The following is a 20,375-nucleotide window of genomic DNA, read 5'->3' as shown; positions in this document are numbered from 1 at the left end:
TAGTTAAACGCCACTGATCAAATTTTTGCACCTGGCTGGCAGGGCTTGTCAAATGACAAGTAGGTTTGGGCAGTGCTTATGAAGCTAGATTGAATGTTCCCTTGATTAGTTGATGGTGAAATTCAGTTGAAGCTGTGCCTGGGAAGTGAGGGGAGGGGAGAGGGCAGCTATAGTCTGCTAGTTCCAACGGCTGCAGAGTTAGGTATGTCCTATTGGTCTGTTGGTTTCCATAGGCTGATATACCCCTAACTCATTATGTGAGTAGCCTGACTCTGTGTGTGGGACCATAGATAGGTTGGCTGGTGAACCCCACTGAGCTGGCTCATGTTAACCCAAGTGAACAGAAAATAATAAGAGCCCTGGTCCATTCAGTCCAACCTTCTGTTCTTACTCATGTGGCAAATCAGTGGGAAGCCCACAAGCAGGAGCTGTGTGCAACAGTTCTCCCCTCCTGAGATTGGAATTCGAAAGCTTACTGCCCTGACTAAATGTGGTCTGTTTAACCTGCTGTGATTTTAAGATGGTCTCCAGTTTAATACCCCCTTTAAAAAAATCCTATTGGCTGGGTTTTAAAGAGCCAGGTGTGTTGAGACTTTTTTCCGCATCCCTCAGTTGCATCCAGGGCTTCCCAGAAAACTCCTCTTGGAGTGGCATCTACTGCAGCCACATGAGCGGCTGCATTCAGAAATAAGTTGGCCAAATCAGTGTACTATAGTTTTCCGTGTATAAGATTATATTTTTTTCTTTAAACATCATGCCAAAAAGTGAGGGGTCGCCTTATACATGGGTAGTGCATAGGGTGAACATTTGATTGGTTGCTGCCGTGGCTGTCAGCAGCTATTGTGTGTGTTATTTGTTGCTGCATCAATGGGTGGTGTTGATTGGCTGACGCTCTATCAGTTGGGCGGGCGTTAGGCAGCTGCTGACGGTGATGGGGCAGATGGGAGGTGGATTTTGTGCAATCCTCCACAAAAAAGCTCAGCAACTCTGGGCCATCTCCCCTCATTTTCTTAAATTTGAGTCCCCCCAAATAGGGGGTGTCTTATACATGGGGACATCTTATAGACGGAAAAGTACGGTATGTGCATGGAAAACCCTCATCTGACACATACATACATACAAACACACACACACACCGCCCAATATTGGAACCATTGGTGAGTTTGGGAAGGATTGGAGGGGAAAATAAGAGTGGTTTCAGAATATAAAGTGAAATGTTTAAATGTTCTAAATTCTGGATCAAAATGCTTAAGTTTAGTTAGTGCAAACAAGAACTGGGGGATATTTGTGGGTTCTTCAGATACTGTTGGACCCCAGCTCCCTTCAGCCCCTGCAGCCACCAATAGTGGCCAATAACCAGGGATGATAGAAGTTGGAATCCAGCAATATCTGGAAGGCCCCATGTATCCCCATATCTGATCTAAGTAACAGAATTCCCTGGTACAATCGGGATGGAAGGATGCCTCTTCTTAGATTAGGGCTGCGGGGCTGTTTCACCCTCCATGTATTGTTAAACTCTCTACTCCTCTCAGCCGTAACCAGCCTGGATGATAGGAGTTATAGGTCACTGGCAGGTCTCAGGTCCCCCATCAAACCTGTATTCCTCTGTGATTAGTTCCTGAATGCTTGAGGCATATTTAAGTTCATGGTGTGTAAATGCTTTTGCCCTCTTGTCTGAAGCTAACTATGCAAATGTTCTTCTAGCTCACTGTGAGATCCTAAATGCATTGAAAGGATGTGCATTCTCTGAACTCGTTTTGTCTCTTTTCTTAATTTGTAGTGAGTTTTACTTTATTTCTAAGCTCAAACAAAATAACCTATGGGGTGACCCCCCTCCCCCTCTTGGCTTGCTGCAATGTGCTCTCCATGTCATGCTTGGCGAAAAAGACATTTTGAGTGTTTTAGTGGGCAGCAGCTCCCTATAATTATTTCTGAAACAAAAACTTCACAAATGTATCAGACAACCCGACTAGGCACTGACTTAAATTATAATACATTTCAGCACCAGTCAGCTATATGTGCTTGCTACGTACGTTTTAACTTTGGTTGTCACATGGAACAGCTGGTGGCCCTGGAGTTGTTCAGTTATGACTGTGTTCGTCAAGGTTTCCTGGGCACATTTGTGAACCGGAGAGACTGTTGTGGGCCCCACAAGCACTCAGCGCAGCCAAGCACACATGCTGCAACATCTTGGCTGCAGGTTCTTCTTTCAAGCCTGGGAAGCCTTGCTTCTTTCAGCAAGGGAGAAGACTGCCCCTGATTTGTTTGATTTTATTAAGTATTTTACCTTTACCATTATTTTATTTGCAGTCAACAGACTATTCAAGCAATCAATAACCATTTTATAACAATTGACAATAACATTGATTCAAAAAAACCATTAATACAACTGCAAAACTCAGAATTCAGAGAATCGTAGAGTTAGAAGTTAGAGCCTGAGGGTCATGTAGGAATCTCAACACGCTGTCCCCCATCCAATGTGAAACCATATTTGACCCTGCTTAGCTTTGAAAATGTAGAGAATTTGCTACACAATGCACCCCTTTCACCCAGATCCCAAGCCTTCTGTGGAGGCTGTTGCTGATCCCTGTTCTATTCATTTATTTATTTGATTTCTTGCCCACCCTTTACCATAGAGCCCCAGGGCAGGTTGCAACAATATAGACAAATATGAAACAAGTAAAATGGTTACCACCACAATGAAGTATGAAAACAAACAGTTCGTTAAATAAGAAGAGTTAAAAGTAACTCCAAGAAAGATGCAGACTAGTATAATGAAGATCTTCACTTGAAAGAGAAATAAGGGCCATAGAGAAGGTTCCACAGCAGCCCTGGTGCTGGCAGGGAGCTAACTAGGATGTACCCCTGGTTGTATGGTGATTGAGCTACCATGTGGGGTGAAGAAATTTCTCAAACCAGGAGATTATTCTGATGTTCTGTTTTTTCCTTTTTGGGGGATGGGGGGGAATACTACCTTTATTTCCTAAGTACATCTAGCTAGCATGGCAGTGCTTCAAAGTTTTTAGTTATGTTTATTAAAGCATGCTAAATTATATTGCTTTCAAAGACACTGGAAATTTCCCCCAGTGCAAATAAGCCTGGAAATGTTTGCATCAGTGGGAAAAGTTCTGGGAACTTTTTGAATTGACATTTACCTATTTTGTTCCTGCTGAACCTGTCTGGGGGCAGGGGGACAACAAGAGAAAAAGGGGCTTGCATTCAAAATCTCATTGTTCCTTTTCTTCACCTCTATTACTCGTGCATATTCTTGGACCTGCTTTCTCAACCGCTGGGATGAACAGCAATGAGCTTCAGCGTCAGATATGACTTTTAACAGCATACCTATCCATTTCTGTAAATGGGCAGCTGATTGATGGAGGATTATGCATGAGGCGCTTAACAGCAGTGTGCTGGTTGTAACAAGTTCTTAGGGTGTTGGGGGAAGGGGAGAAGAGAGGGTGGAGGGGTTTTTATTGGACATATTGAGGATGCAATCTTAACACCCACCTCCTTCCCTGAAAGTATCCTTAATATACAGCAGCAGCTGGAATTGGCTGAACTGACCTGGGCTTGAAATGGAGCTGGGAACACAGAACAGATTCCCCCCCCCCTTTTTTAAATTATGTGCTGCAAAATGTGCCTGCCTGCCTGTCTTGAAACAAGCAGGAGCTAAGAGCCTCAAAGGCCACTGTGACTATGTCCCTTAGTGAAGGTAGTGAAGACAGGAGCAGGTGGAAGTGGTCTAAATCTGCTGTGGTTGGCCATTGTCCTCTTTTCAACACTTGTCAAAAACGTTTTCATTTAGACAAAACAAAAATGAATCCATCCTGTGGATGTTGCTTGTCTTTTCTTCAGAGTAAATCTCAATTGAGGTAGATTCAGACTTTTTTTTTTTGAATGATGGGGGCTGCTCCTGGAAAATGGGGCCGATTTTTATGCAACGTTTTCCCTTATTTTGCAGTAAAATGACAGCCGTTAAACTTAAAATTGTGCCCGCTAGATGTAAAAGTGGGGAGGGGAAAGAGTGCACACGCGATGATGGGGGCTGCAAGTTCAGCCGACCCTTCTATTTCGGAGGCAGATGGGAAGTTTTTTTCTGCCTCGATAGTAAATGGCAGCTTGCATTCTGAACGATCCCCTCCCCGTTAAAAAAAAAAGCCAGAGGTTTGCTTCTCTATTAGCCTAACTCTTTTCAGAGCAAAATGGGCTTGTTTGACAGCAAATAGAGCTTTAGATTGTCTGTACCTTGCAACCTTGAGCTCTGATGTTCTTTTAATTTATTTCTTCCACAAGGGCTGTCAGGAAGGATAACTGTCTTCTAGTCTTAACTGCTTGCACATGCTTCCATGTCTTGCAGGGTTTGTGTTATAGAGGAGAGGAAAAAGGTGATCTTTTGAACATGTTTTGCTTAAGGTTGCTCTGAATCCTGGCAGAAACTTGACATGAGATAGTGGACTGTGCTACAGGTGTGTGTATCAAATTGAATGTCCCCCACACCCTGTTCAAAAATGAGAAGAGACAGATGCTCTTGCAACTAGGAAACTGTAGTTCTGGTTCTGACTCAGCCTTCTGTTCCTTGATGCACTTATTTTCTACTTGAAGCGATTGTAAAAAACAAATATTTAAAAATCTATGGTCCTTTAAAAATATGAGCCAACTGTGGGTTGAAGTAGTTTTTGTTCATATGTACATACGTAGGCTTAGGCCCATTAAGTTCTGTAGGTCTACTTTGAGCATTCCTTCTCACTCATTATAGGAAACCTGTAGAACCCTTGTTGTTCAAGTTACTGTATTTTATTGCTCTAGCCCAAAGGCCATGACAAACTTGTACTAGGTAATAGTATTAATAAAAGAATACAGAACATATATCCATGATATAATTATCCATAATAAAAATAAAGACATTGCCAAGTTCCTGAGCACTAAAACAGTTTCACTTGTGCATCTCTGACAGCTCCAATATTATTTTGCCTTTTTAAAACCTAATTTGCCAACATACATGCTATACTAGAGAGAAGAAAACACCAGGGGGAAAGGAGTTAGATGAAATCACTATAAATTGTTGTAGTGATTTGGAAGTTTAATATGAAATCACACTGGATGAGTTTATTGGTGCCTCTGGTTGTTGGCATCTGTCTTTCCCGGGAGACTATGGAGAAGTGTGCCTTTGGGGTTGAAGTCAAACTGTTGGAAGGTTGCAGTGCCTGCTGTGGCTGTAGAGACTGATATGGGAGAGACATGTTTTGTTGCAGCTGGGATAGATGAAGGCATCTTGTAGTGCTGCTGCAGATGCACCGTGGCGTTTCTTCTCTCTGCATTCCTCTCAGTGGTCATTCCTCCTCTGGTCACTGCTATAGATACACAACCTGACTGTCAGTCTCCAGGCACTGTGGCTGTCTGCAAAGGATTCTTACTTGGCCAAGTTGATGGTGCCAGCCTTCATGTCTGCAAACATGACATGAATACAAATGCAAAATCTCCCTGTGTATGGGACTCTGTTGTAGTGACCATCCAAGACTGCAGTGGGCATCACTTAGAAACACAGTTCAATAAAAGCATTTCTTAAGGAAACTAGTCAGAGTTAGATAACTACCTCTAGTTTGCAAGAGTGGATACCAAGGGGAAAATTTTGTGTTTCAGATTAGTTGTAGGTCCCTTCTGGATTATATTCAGAAGAGCCAATGCCTTAGTTGACACTTACCAAAGTCAATGCAGAGCTCAGTTCTTGAAAATAGTAATAGTCCAAAATATCTTGACAAGCTGCTTTCTGGAGTTGGTTATCACCCAATTCTATATAGCACAACACAGGAAGAGGCTCAATAGGCATAGTAGCATTTTTTAAGATTAAGTGAGTGCAGTCTGCTCTTGCCTTAATTGTTGACTACCTGGATTCTGTATGAAGAAGAGCTGTTGACCTGATGGTAGAGAGCAGTGCTATTTTTATAGAAAAAGAGGTGCTGGAACTCACCAAGAATGCCACCCTTGTTCTCTTATAATGGCAATGGTGCCCACTTGAGAGGTGCCAGAACTGAGTTCCAGTGAGTTCCAGCTGGAAAAAAGCTCTGGTAGAGAGTATAGCTTCCCAAAAAAATATATTTTGCAGTGTTTCCAAAACTTTAATGAAGTTCAAATCAGAGCCCCAGATTTCAGTGCTATACAGAAAATTTGAGTAAGCACTTGCTACCAAATATATTTAGGGCAGGTTCAACCAGCTGCCCTCCCTTATTGTAATAAAACTTCATCAATGTCCCTATGGTTTTCTGTGCTTTAAATTGCACTGCCTGCATTTGACACTTCCAACAGGGGGTTTCACTAAAGAGTACACCCAGGCATCTAAATGAGCAAGTTTGTCCTATGGCTTCCTGATCTGAACATTTATACCTAGGACTGTGTTTGCCTAAAATAATGAGTAATTTATAGGTAGGCCTTCTTGTTTACATGATGTACTGAACACCTCCAAGAGATTTTTGAGGCCCAGTTGGGAAAGGAGCACTAAATCATCTGTCTACATTAATATTGAGATATTTCTGTTCCTAATTACTAGGGATGGGGAATTTGCGTTGGCACCAAATCATTAATATGAAAGTTTAAAAGAGTGGGAGCCAGAAGGCAAGCTTGTTTCACTCCTCGTGACATTTAAAAAGCATCAGTCATATCACCATTTAAACCTACTCTGACTGTTATTTCTGTATTGCTGAATAGTTCTTGGATCAATAGTAGAAGTTTGCTGTCAATGTTAGCAATTTGAAATTTTTCCCACAGTCTGTTTCGAGAATCGATGTGGGGTGTTTGTGTGTGTATGTAATACTTGTTCCACCAGCAAAACATTTTGTCCCAAAGGAACATCATTGCACTAGAGTGCGCATAAACAGGTGATGATTGCCTAGTAGATTGCACCATTTGGATGAGTTTCTTTTAGTTCCATCATAGTGTTGGATCCCTGTGTTGCACAGCATTGAAACTCACTAAGCTGCTAGCGTAAGAGGCCCTCTGTCCTCTAGTTCAGTGTTTCCCAACCTTTTTCCAACCATGGCCCTCTTCTAACCTTGTTTCCTTCCTGTGCCCAGCCCTCAGTGTAGCCAAGGGGGTAAGAGGGCTAGCTGTCCCCCCAATAAGTAAAAACCAATACAAATAAGATGTTCTGCCCTCTTAACGAAAGCCTGCTCCCTCACAAAAGTCCTGGCTACGCCCATGCCCCCCCTCCCACCGGTAGAAAGGAAGCTATTTAAATGTTTTGTTTTTAAGCAAAACATGTTTTATAATTTTTATAATTTATACAATTTTTTTTGTTGTTGCTTAGTCGTGTCCGACTCTTCATGACCCCATGGACCAGAGCACTCCATTATGTAAAATACTGTTACATAAAATGATAGGAACATACTGAAATGTTGTTGAAGCATGTATTATTAAAAGTAAGCAACACTCATTTGACCCTAGTTATTTGATACAGAGGAGGAAAGCTACAGATACAGTCCGAAAGGCGCAAAGAGAGTTATGTATATATGGGGAAAAATAAAAAAGCACGTGGTCCTCACTGACCTGATGCAAAAAGATATTGTCATCCGGAGGAGCCCTGGCTGCCTAGATAAAACGCTGTAGCCCCACACACCCTTACCTCAGAGTAATGCCCACTGAACTCAGTGCAGCTTTCTGCTGAGTAGACACTTAGTTATTTACTAGGTGCAAGTCAGTAGCACCAGAAGACCCCGCTCAACTAGGCACTGAGTTCAGAAACAAACCAGGACTGCTCAAAGAAAATGCATGTGGCAAAAAGGAATGCTAGGCCCTGCCCCTTAGCCATTTGTGATTGGCCAAGTGGATAGCCAGCCAATGAGGATTTTTAACAATTGTTCCCCCCCCTTGACTTCTCACTTCCCTCTGTGGCCCCCTAGCCTTGTGCTGTGGCCCCCCATTTATGCAATTTTCACCTGTGGTCCCAATGGGGGGGGGGAATTGGCCCCCAGTTGGGAAACACTGTTCTAGTAGGTAGAAGACATCCCAGAGCATCCCTTTAATCCTCTGCGGTCCTGGGTAGAGAGGAGCAGACATGGATTTGGGATGACAGTTAGCAAGCTCCCCCCCCCCCGCCCCCAACACTCCCAGCATCCTCATTCTCCACAATTTAAAAAAGACCTTTGCATCCCTTGTAGATTCCTGCTCTGGCCACCAGCTTCCCCGCTCCGTCATACACTGCTCCTATGAGATTGATCAGAAGCCAATACGAGCTCCTTCAGTTCGCAGTGGGAACTTTCAAAAGGCATATCAGGGTGTTAATTGCTCAGTGGCAGCTCCCATTCTAAGAGATGCAGAGCAATAAAAATATTAGCACTTGGTCGATGACTTTGGGGACCTGTATTGTCAGGAGGTGATTGATGTAGAGCAGAAATAGATTGGCCATCTTTTTGCCTGTTGTGTTTATTTGCCTAAAACATGTATTTAATCAGAGACTGTGATGAGCTTTGGTAGTATTTTATCACTCCTCAATTTCGTGTTGTGTGTGTGTCTGTACCTGCCCTTCCGACACCACTTTGATTCCTAGGATGGCCTACTTAATCTCAGGTTTAAAATAGTATGTGGGTGCCCAGGGTAGTGGTTAGGCAAAAATTTATCTCATTGAAGTTTAGTCTGTTTGCACCTCAGCAAGGAGATGCAATTGAAATGGTTTCTGCCAGTTGTTATATCTCAGCAACTCATTTTTGTGAGACGTTCTGCTAAGGTTCTGCTTGCATGAGCATAAAATGGGATATGTTGGGTGCTTCCTACTGAGCATGCCCCCCAAACCCCCATTTTTGGGTGAGCAAGTGGATTCTGTTTGGTTCACATAGCCTTAAGGTACAAACCATTGTATTAACAAAGGAAGCTGCTATATACTGAATCAGACCCTTGCTCCAGCTTACTAAGTATTTTCTACACTGCCTGGCAGTGTTTCTCCCTGGTTTTAGTCAGAGGATCTTTCACAGCCCCACCTGGAGATGTTGGGGATTGCACCTGGGATCTTCTGCCTTCAAAACAGTTGCTCTACCCACTGAGCTGTGTGTGGTGCTTCCCCTGAAAATGAGCTAAGATTCCAGTCCTTAGGGTTCAGAATTGAAGGCTGATTTAAACAGGGACATAGGGAGCTAACTGGCAGCGGCTGTCTAGGGTTTCAGACAGGACGTCTCTCCCAGTCCTACCTGCAATTGCTGTTGTGGAAAGAACCTGAGACCTTCTGCATGCAGAGCAGGTGCTCTTCCACTGACCTACGGCTCTTCCTGTGTTCACAGTTGTTGTATGGGCAGGTATCGTCTCTAAAAGTTTAGCAACAATTTTAGGTTTGTTGGTCAAGGAATGACTCTTCGCCAAAACTGCTGATCCATCAAAGTGGCCTGGAGTCCATGGAAGCTGATGCAATGAGCCTTTAAGGTGCCAGGAGACTCTTCAGGTGGTACCTAAATTAGGCATTTAGTCAGCCCCCTGAAGCTCATAGACATTAGTCCACTTATTTGTGTGGGCATACCCCTTGAGTTTGATATATCATTGGATCTCTTCTTTTGTTCTAGATCAATTATATATGTATTCAAAGCCTCACAACTTGAGGAGTCAATGTAATTATTGTGGGTGCTAAATAATTTCTGGAGCACAACATAACTTCCCACCACCACTGCTCTGCCTCCAGCTCCCCAGGCCAATCCCCTGGTGTTCTTCCACCACAATTTTCTGGAACAGATGCAGGGGTGAAGTAGGGTAGAGAGAAGTTCTGTTGCACTTGAGGAACTTGTTCATAATTTAGTTGGACACAATATGGTCCATCCGTTCCCCCTCCCCCCCCCCATAGCTTTGCTACTGTCTCTTTTTTGCAATTCAGCCCTTTGATGTGGGAGAGATTATTGCACTCGGTGGGGGGGGGGGCATTCCTGGATTCAACATTGTCACTTGAGGCTCAGGTGACCTCACTGATCGGAATGCCTTTCTTCAGCTCAAACTGGCTCACTAACTAACTGGCTCACTAACAGCCGCTTTTGGAGAGAGATGATTTGGCCACTGTACTCTGTGTTCTGGTAACCTCCACATTGGATTATTGCAATGTGCCTTACATGGGGCTGCCCTTGTAGACAACTTGGAAACTTCAGTTGGCCTCAAATGTGGTGGCCAGATTGCTGGCTGGGGTTCCCTTCAGATCTTGTATAACCCTTGTTTTTAAATAGATGTATTGGTTTGTTTCTGGACCCAATTCAAGGTGCTCACATTAGTGTTTAAAGCCCTAACTAGCTTAGACCACAAATACCTGAAACATTGCGACCTTCCCTACAGACTCTCCCTGGTGCTAAGCTCCTAAGTTGTAGGTGCATATGGTGCCTTCACTATGCATCTTCCGGCGAATGCAGAAGACACATCACCCTACCCTGGCTTTTGGCACATAGAATCTTAGCATGGTAGAGTTGGAAGGGACCCAAAGTGTCATCTATTCAACCCCGCTGCAAATGCAAGAATAAGTTGTATATACTTGAGACATGTATATTTTTAGGATACAGCTCTTTTTGTAATTTTAAGTTTTGTTAAACTGTTTCTGATATCATGCAGTATTGTGTTTTAGCATTAAGGTTGTGTTTTAATAATTGTAATCCTTAGGGTGAAGGGCAGGTAATAAATTGTAGTGACAACAACTAATGGAAACTTTCCGATTGGGGTGTGTGTGTACACGCACAGAAGACAACCTTGCACATAGCTCTTCCCCTGGTCGTATTGAGTAGAAATGTCATAGCACATAAAACTTGGTGATGATGCAAGGTTCTTTAACAGCCCTATTCCTTTAACAGGTCTTCGGGTAAATTGGCTCCATGGAGCACAGTTAAGAGAGACCCAGAGAAGTATGTTGCAAGTCCCCCCTCCCAAACCCCTCCTCAATCTCTCTCTCTCTGTTCTCTCTCAGTGCGTTTGATTAGACTAAATCCTTCCAAATCTCTTGTGTATTATGGCTTCTTATTCTCCCCACCTTTTAAATGCTGTACCAATCTGCTTGATCTTTTATTATTTATTTTTTTTTACATTGGGTTTAATTTGGGGAGGTTGGGGTGGGCTGCACTTTTCTAGGGATTCTGGGATCCTGAGGTGCTGGATTTCTCCCCCTCCCCATGCCTCTCACCACATGGGAGCAAGGTGGATCAATTTCCTATCCTGCGTTCAGCTGGACACTTCGCTTCTCCGCTGTTGTTGATCAAGAAATCCCCTCCTGTTTCTTGTTCCACGTAACACATTCATTTCAGCCACTGAACCCAAATTGCTGTTTTTTAGCGCTGCTTCTCCTTTATTTTCTCTCTCGCTCTCTTTTCCCCCCTTGATGAAAATGGTAAGAACTCTTTTTTCCCCCTGCTATAGAGATGAAGTTAGTTTATCCGTACTAATGCTTTGATTTTTTTCTTTTCTCTCTCTTCTCCGACACAGTAGGTAACCAGTTAGGGGCCCTGGTACATCAAAGGTAAGCAGTGGGTTATGTTTTATTATTTATTGATCACTTCTAATTGTTTATTGATCTGCCATCTGTACTGGAGTGTTAGAGAGTCAGAGGTTGAGAACGTGGCAGAACTGCGTAGGCTCAGTTTCTCCTCTTCCCACACGCCCCCGCCCCAAGACTGAAGTTTTCTGCTTGCGTTCCTGGATATTGCATGCATTTGTTTGGAAAGAGATGAGGCACGCGTAAGCAGTGGGTAACGCAGAAAGGAAGGTCTGCATTGAATTAAACGTTGTGTCTTGGGCTGAGATTCATGAAGCTGCTTAGAGTAGCCAAATGGAGTTTGGGGAAAACCCACGAAAACCTTGAAACAAGAGATTTTTGTGCCAAAGCATAGGCTTCTTTTGAAAGGCTATCAGTAAGAGTGTTGTTTTTGTATGTGTATGCACAGTATCAGACAATCTATCTAGTGCAGTATTGTCTACTCTGACTGGCAGCAGGGTTGGGACCGGGGTCATTCCCAGTCCTACATGAGAATGCTGTCAGGTTTGGAGCCTTGAGAACTTCTGCATGCACCGCGGGTGCTTTGCCACTGAGCTATGTCTCTTCCCAAATAGGAAGTTACCTTTTACCATTAATCCATCTAGCTCAGTATTGCCTTCTCTGGCTGTCAGCAGCTCTCACATGTGTGAGGCCAGAGGACACCCCATGTCCTATTATTGAGTTACTTATTTGGTGAAATTGTTCACTGCTTGGTCGTATAAAAACCCTCGAAGTGGTTTACAAAAAATTCCTACCTGGAGAATGCTGTTGGGAGAGCTGTGGCCCTTCCCACTTGGTTTAGAAAGCAGGTTGCCGTGTAGCATGATGTCTGTTCTGGTGGTATGCAAGAGCTGCAAGCCCAAAGCCACACACACACACCCCGACCAGATGTATACTCAAAAACAGCCTGCCTTTTTGGATCCCAGCCCAGTTTTTGCCTTTGGAATAGGATCCTTGGCGCAACCTACTTTGAGGTTGTTGTTTTTCCACAATCAGCAATATGTAAGTTTTATGTTCCTTACTTCCTCCCCTTCTCAGTACAGTGGTACCTCTGGATGCGAACAGATCCGTTCCGGAGCCCTGTTTGCATGCAGAAGCGAATGCAACCCGCCTGTGTGCGGGTCGCGATTCACCACTTCCGTGCATGCACGTGATGTCATTTTGACCATCTGCGCATGCGTGAGCAGCGAAACCCAGAAGTAACATGCTCTGTTACTTCTGGGTCACTGCAGCACGCAGCCCGAAAATACTTACCTGACGCTACTTCAACCCGAAGTATGACTGTAGTACAGATGGGCTAGCTGTTAATTTGCAGCCAGCCAAACTGAATCAAACCCCTGCAAAATCCTGGGCAAAGAAGTGTCCTTTCAACTGGCCTTGTAATCTCAGCAGCATTGGTGCCAAGCCTTCTTTAGAGTTGCAGCACCACCACATTGAAAAGCTCGTGCCCATGTCTGTAATGTGCTTCATGCCCTGAGGTGGGGCAGAGCAAGCCCTTCCCGACAGCACTTAGGGCATTGGCTGACTGGTTTGAGGGCACCTTTCCAGACACCCTTGTAGGAAGCTGGTAGGGGGCTACTGGCTAAAAGCTCCATTCTTCATCACCCAGTTTCCCATAACATTGGAACTAGTTCCTACTTCACTTTCTGGAGATGGAAACTCAATTTCCTAAATGTCCTGTGACAGTTGATGCTATTGGAAAAGGCGACGATGTCTATCTGTCGTGATGAGTCTCCCCTTTTCTCTTTTCTTCAGGGTAATAACCGAAGAATTCAAAGTGCCTGATAAAATGGTTGGATTCAGTAAGTATTCTGGTTTGCAGCAATTTTTCTCTTTCCTTCATACGGGGCCTTTGTGAACACTCCTTCCATCTGAAGACTAATATATATTATGATAGGTAGTGCTCAGCATAACAGCGCAGATTTCTGTTAATGCTGCTGAGAACGTGGCAATTTCGGGGGAAATGCTTTCCACGTGAACCTTAAAATCAATTGAGGATAATTTAGTTACTTCCTGAGTGCTACAGTGGCCTGTAGTTAAAGACCTTGATGGCCAACTTTGCCGGTAATGTGCTGGGAGGGAGGGGTTGGAGGGGGTGAGCAGAGGAGAAATGGTTTGGGGTGTATGTGGGGGGGGGGAGGATATACCATTGAAGGGCTATTTCAAGGGGGAGGGTGTGCAGCTTGGTGGTGAAGCATGTGCTTGCCTGCTCAGGGTCCCAGGCTCAGGAGAGGAGCCCTGCTGGATCAGGCCAAAGGTGGCCCACCCAGCCTGGCTTTCTGTTCTCAGAGTGGCCAACCAGGTGCCACTGTGACACCCACACTGCGAAACCCACAAACAGGACCTGAGCGCAACAGCAGCACATTCCCCACCTGTAGTTCCTAGCAACTAGTACTCGGAGGTAGTGGTGGTAGAACATAAGAAGAGCCCTGCATCTGGATCCAGCCAAAGGCGGCTTATCTTGTCCAGCATCTGGATCTCCCACTGATGAACCAGATGCCTGTGGGAAGTCATCAAGCTGAGTGCACTCCCAGCAACTGGTATACAAAGGCAGCCTGCTTCCAGGCATGCAAGTAGAACTTAAGAGAAGCCCTGATGGATCAGGCTAGAGGCCCATCTAGTCCAGCATCCTGTTCTTTCCAGATGCCCCAAAGGCTGCAAGCAGGATGGCCTGCCAGCAGAATTTGAGACTTAGCTATTGGTTTAGCAGAGCTGCCTGGGAGTGGTAAATTTTTTGTTGACTGAAGGTGTCAACTCAGTTGCACTTAACAAATAGGTGGGTGGAGGACCTGAAACTTGTGATTTCGGAGCATTGCATCTTCGCTTCATCTTCTTCCTGACATTTAAGTTTACAAATGCTCCCTTCATAGATGTATGCAAAACTTCAGTCATGTGCTTGTTCACATCTTGCTCTTGAAATAATGATAAACCCAGCAATATTCTAGTCTGTTGGCAGCAGCAAAATCCTGACCAATTCCAAATTTTATTTCAGTTATCGGCCGGGGTGGTGAGCAGATTTCTCGGATTCAGGCAGAGTCAGGCTGCAAAATTCAGATTGCGCCAGGTAAGGTTATTTCACCCCCTCACCACCTCCAGCTTCCCAAAGAACCAAGGCAGCACTAAGATTACACACACCTGCTAGTCTTTTAGATTGGTATATTAAATATAAAACGTTCTGACCAACTTGAAAGCTAGGATAATAGAAATGACCTATAAAACATTCTATTAGACTCCAAAAGTACTCTCCTGCAAGGCTTCTCACCAGGGCCAGAGCCTTCTCCCTCTCCTTTCACAAGAAGGATCAGTCCCAATGGAAAAATACATGCCCACATTCCTCTCCCAAAATCAGTACCTTCCTTCCTCCCTAGAAGGCGGCAATCTAGAGACCGCTTTAAAAGCCCTGAACAATTTTGGAGCCATGGTGTTGTAGCCATTGTTAGTCCTACTCAGAGTTGACTCTGAGGATTCAATAAACCTGACCAACTCTCTTAGGTCCATTAATTTCCAAGGGGTCTACACTTGAGTAGGGCTGACAATGGATATAGCAACCTTGGTCCTAAGTTGTTCAATGCCAGGTGAGTTTTTTTCGTTGCTCACGCTAGCTTTAGTATAAGCCTGGCATCACTCCGTTCCCCGTGAGTAACAATATTGAGAATAAAACAAGGACGCTGAAGGGAATGTGTGCAGAATTTGCTTGCCTGCTTGCTTGGATGGTTTATACAGGGGACAGAACTCAAGATTCTGTGCTTCCAAAAGCCAAACTCTGTTTTACACATAGCCAGGCAGAGTGTGCGTCTGTGCGTGTGCTTTATTTATTTGAGTTATTAAGTTATTTGAGGCTTTTTAAATTAGTACAAGACTAATCGCTCCCATTGCTCGGTCCCAGCGCCTGCCAACCTAGCAGTTCGAAAGCACCCCCGGGTGCAAGTAGATAAATAGGGACCGCTTACTAGCGGGAAGGTAAACGGCGTTTCCGTGTGCAGCTCTGGCTCGCCAGAGCAGCGATGTCACACTGGCCACGTGACCCGGAAGTGTCTCCGGACAGCGCTGGCCCCTGGCCTCTTAAGTGAGATGGGCGCACAACCCCAGAGTCTGTCAAGACTGGCCCGTACGGGCAGGGGTACCTTTACCTTTAATTTGCCTTGGACTTGGCTCAGTGGTGGATGGGCAGCCTGTGCAGATGTTTCAACAAAGGTGTCACATGCTGTCTGCCAGGTGCCCCCATGAACAGCCTGGCCTCTGTGTTCTGCACCAGTTGGAACTTCCAAACCAAGCCCAAGGGCAGCCCAACATAGAATGCACTGAAGTAATCCAGTCTTTTTTATTCAACCAGCTGGAAACTGATACGCTGCTAAGAATTATCAGATACCCAGTACCTGTTGATCTTTCTTTTCTTTTGCTTTGTCTTTTACAGACAGCGGCGGAATGCCAGAGAGACCCTGCGTGCTGACTGGAACGCCGGAGAGCATTGAGTGAGTTTTTTAAATTGGCATATACATTTATATAACTTTGGTTGTCTCCACTTATTCCCCTTAGTCCTCTTCCCTCTTCCTTTTTTGTTTTTCTCTTACCCTTTTTCTTCTCTTCAGTTGCTTGCTGTCCTCTTTATAGCCAGCATAGACTCACTCTGCTCCAAACACTTCTATCTCATACATAATAGCTCAACAGTTTGGCCCATTGAAGGGCTGTTTACCTCCATTTCGCAGCGTAGACTGTCTTTGTGGTCCTCTACAAAAACCCTTGAGTTTACTTGAACGAGGGCACCCTTTTAAGGGTTGAAATGTTACCCTGGTGTTGCAGAGAAGACCCCAGAGAAGCATTTAACTGGCCTTCTGACATGCAACTCTTGTTATTAATGGCAAGTGATGAGCCCCGTCACTTGGAGGAGGGTTCCACATATAAATAATTAGCTTTTGGGGGAGCCTCTGTTTCTGTTTATAAAAACTGATTTATAGAAGTATGAATTGCATAGAGAAAGTGGATGCAGAAAAGTTTTGCTCCCTCTCTTGTAACATGAAAACTTTCAGACATCCAAGAAAACTGGTTGTTGGAAGATTCTGGACAGATAAAATAAAGGACTTCTTCATGCAGTGCATAGTTAAAACTGTGGAACCTGCTTCCACAAGAGGCAGTGATAGCCATCAATTTGTATGGCTTTAAAAAGGGATTGGACAAATTCATGGAGGAGAATGGTTACTAGCTGTGATGGCTATGTTTTACCTCCACAGTGCTTCTGAATACTAGTTGCTAGAAACTACAAGAGGGGAGAGTGTTCTCAAGCTCTGGTCCTCTCAGGTTTCCCTACAGGTATCTGACTGGCCACTATGAGTGCAGGATGCTGTACTAGATGGATCATTGGACTGATCCAGCAAGCTCTTTCTATGCTTGTGTTTATTTACTTTGCTTGCCTCCTCCCCCCACCCCAAAGTCCTCTTTCATTTGCACCGAAGTATTGGGAAAGTAAACAGTGGGAGAGACACCCGGGGTCTTGAGTGAGATACCCGGGGTCTTCTCTCACTTGCATTGTAGCTTGATGAAGAGAAGAAGCTCCCGAAGACTGGTGTAACTTACCATCTTCAAGCTATAGTGTTAATGAGGGGAGGCCCCTCAATACTCTCTCAAACCTCCTAGACAAGCACAAAGGATCTCTCTCCCTTTTGTGTAAAAAAAACATTTTTTAAAAAGCCTGTTGCAGAGGCATCCAAAGGTCTTCGCTCACTTGAACAGTGGCTTGTTGAAGAGAAGAAACATTTCCAAGCCCCCACCCCGCTCCTGGTGAGCAAAGAGAACCTCTTTCCTCTCTCTGCCAGTGAGGACAATCAGTCAAGAAAGGGCAGCAGCAGAGGAATGAAAAACAGCAGATGCAAAAGCTTTTATTTATTTATTTTGACATTTTTTTGTATCCCACTTTTCCTCCAAGGAGCTCAAGGTGACATTGTCTCCTGCTCCCCATTTTTCTCCCATCACAACCCTGAGAGGTAGGTTAAGTTGAGAGAGGCAGTAACTAGCTTAAGGCAGTGATCTTCATAGCCATGGGGGGAATTTGAGCCCTGTTCTCCCAGGTCCTAGTTTTCATTTAATCCCCACACCAATCCCATGAGATAGGTTAGGTTGAGAGTGGCAGTGGCTGGCCCAAGGCCACCACCCAATAAAGTTCATGTCCAAGTGGGTATTTGAATACATTGTTTATCAATAAGATAATAGCTACAGAAACTACAAAGAGAACAAGTAGAATACTGAGTCCTCTCCTGGAGGTGATTCTCAGCCCCCACAACCTATAGAGGATAGCAGTCCCTCCTAGCTCTCACTTGGAATCCCTCCCCCAGCCTCTCACCCTGGGAGACCAACACTTCCCTTTCTTCCACCCAGGGTCCTCCATCAGCCATCCACACCCAACAAATACTTAAGTCCTGGAGCTTAATAAAGGCCCCCAAACCTAGTATTCCAAAAGAAACATGAAGAAAAAGGGGAGGAGGGGAAATAAGAAAAGACAAGAGGGGGGGGGGGAACCAATGGGGAAGTAAACATTAAAGATAGAGAAAAGAAGCTTCCAATTTTCTGTCTGTCGGTTACATAAGAAAAAGATTATTAACGACATTCTGTCAGTGTTAATATCCATCTTCTCTTTCTGTCAAACCATATTCTAAGTCAAAGTGTCTTAATCATTCATTTCTTCTTCTTACGAAATATTTAGGAGAGATTCCCAAATTGTTATTACTAGTAATTAACTTTACCTCTATTAATAATATTAATTTCCCCTTCCCCTTACTATATATTCTTCAATTCTTACCCAGTTCTGTATGTTCACATTCAATTTCCTGTTTTCCATTTTATGTTGTTTACGATAGTTTCTGGATCTCCTCCTCTAGGAGCTTCCCTTTTCATATTTTTTTTCAGAGAAAGCACCATGTATTTATTAGCATAATTATCTGAATCCACTTCAAATCATATGCAGAATACTTTCTCTCTGCTAGAACTGAAGAAAGGCCAGGACTGGGGTTTTCCTTAGACTTCTTTTTCTCGCAGCTCCATCAATGTCAAATGCAGATGACTCTCCATCTCTCCATTTATAATTCCATCCTCTCCTCCAAATCCTTGAATAGAAGGCAATTCCATTCCATCATCTGCTTTCCTCCATTTTACTATTTCATCATCCAGTCCTGCCAGCTTTTCATTGATTTGGTCTGAAGTCTCTAGATATTTTCCATTTCATTGCCCTCTGATTCATCAAGCATTGATCTGATAGTTTTTAATTGTTCAGCCAACAACTGCTGAATGATCCCAACAGTCACTGGAAAAGTCAAATATATATTTGCTATACTGGATACTTTTGATGTTTTTGATGTTATTTGTAACTCAGTCTCTTTATAAGTTCCAACTCCCCCTTAAGGTTCCACCTTAAGAGCACCTTCACAGCCACAGCAAGATTCTTTCCCCACTGAGGGCTCTTTACTTTCAGTTTCGTTTTTTTCCAAAAGAAGGAAAAGAAGTAGTCTCCTCATCCGTTTAATCTTTATTGTCATTCATAAATCAAGCTTTTTGCTCTTGCTTAGACCCATGTTCCCTTTGTTACTCTTAACGACAGAAAGTAGTTTTTACAAGATTTCCAATTACAGATTTTAGCCAGCAGACATATAAATCTATCCGAGATAGTTTTTCTTATCATGAAAGTGTTTATGAAAGAGAGGATACAGATTTTATACCCATAAAGGCATACTTCTTACATAGTATCAGGTACTCGCTCTTCAGCTTGTTCTGACCCCTGTACAAGTCCCCAGTCACAGACAGCAGAGAACAGCCTCAATCAAAGTATATGAGGATTCTCTCACTCATTCACCCTTATTTTCCAGAGTGATTTAATATCCAGAATGTCTCTATCATCAATCAGCACATAAATATCTTCTGATAGAACGACAGTCCACCGTTCCCTTTTTCTGGAAGTCCATCCAAGTGGCTATTTGAACCCTGATCTCCCGTGTCTTAGTCCAATGCTTTAATCACTGCTCTCTTGAAGGAAGAAAATGTATCTTGCCAGACAGTGTGGCATTCTCCAGATGTTGAGTATTTAACACCCAGCAGCCAGTAAGGCCAATCCTCAAAGGTGAGGGGAAATGGGAGTCCCAAGAGACACCTGGAGGGGAGCATTGCGTTGGCAACCCTAGTGCTTGGAGGGTGTGAAACACCTGCCTAGGTGGATGGGTTTTTGGACTAGTCTACTGGCTAGTTTTCATTGGCCACATCTGATCAAATGAGGGGAGTTCTTGATTTCCCCAGGATGACTGCATGCTCAAGTGGCCTCCTTTATCTACCTTCTCAGTCTAAAAAGGGCACTACCAGAAACATACCTCAATCAACTAATTATCCTCATCAGAGGGAGAAGGCTATTGATGGCTATGTTCTGCCTGTGCGCTCTGAATACCAGTTGCTGGAAATCAAAGGGAAGAGTGATGTTGTGCTCAGCTTCTGCTTGCAGGTTTCCCATGAGGCATCTAGTCAACCATTCTGAGGGCAGGATCCTGGACCAGATGGGCTACTGGCCTGATCTGGCAGGGCTGTTCTGATTTTACACCTCCAGTATCAAGAGCAGGTTGCCTCTCAATGCCAGTTGTTGGAAATCACAAGCTGGGAGAGGTGCTGTTGCTCTCATGTCCTGCTTGTGAGGGGCTTTCCACTGGGGCATCTAGGTGGCCACTGTGAGAGCAGGAAGCTGGACTAGGTGGGCCATTGCCCTGAACCAGCAGACTCTTCTTATATGCTTATTAACTTATGAGGCATTGGTTCTGCAGAAACCTGCAGGTCAAAATGTTTCCATTTGGGGCCGGGCATGTGTCAGTTAACACCACCATCACCACCGGCCACTTCCTTTGGTGTGAGACATTGTCCTAGGTGCTGCTGGCTATTTCCC

At 44.2% G+C, this 20,375-nt stretch overlaps 1 protein-coding gene across 11 annotated transcripts in view; it reads left to right on the top strand.

The window, feature by feature from the left end:
* Positions 1-20,375, top strand: part of FUBP3 (far upstream element binding protein 3) — a 60,355-nt gene that overhangs the window by 16,003 nt on the left and 23,977 nt on the right. For 7 of the 11 annotated variants that reach the window (XM_083721485.1, XM_083721484.1, XM_083721481.1 and 4 more), the window contains 5 exons: positions 10,797-10,847; positions 11,422-11,455; positions 13,226-13,272; positions 14,463-14,534; positions 15,885-15,942. In XM_083721485.1, coding sequence (XP_083577611.1) covers positions 10,797-10,847; positions 11,422-11,455; positions 13,226-13,272; positions 14,463-14,534; positions 15,885-15,942 — 262 coding nt within the window. The remainder of the gene's footprint in view (positions 1-10,796; positions 10,848-11,421; positions 11,456-13,225; positions 13,273-14,462; positions 14,535-15,884; positions 15,943-20,375) is intronic. The other 4 variants (XM_083721479.1, XM_083721482.1, XM_083721488.1 and 1 more) reach the window with 1 other exon arrangement.

The sequence above is a fragment of the Podarcis gaigeae genome (genome assembly GCF_964106915.1).
Source record: "Podarcis gaigeae genome assembly, chromosome: Z".
NCBI classification, from domain to species: Eukaryota; Metazoa; Chordata; class Lepidosauria; order Squamata; family Lacertidae; genus Podarcis; species Podarcis gaigeae.
The sequence above is the reverse complement of the archived record's forward strand: the minus strand, read 5'-3'. Positions and strand labels throughout refer to the sequence as shown.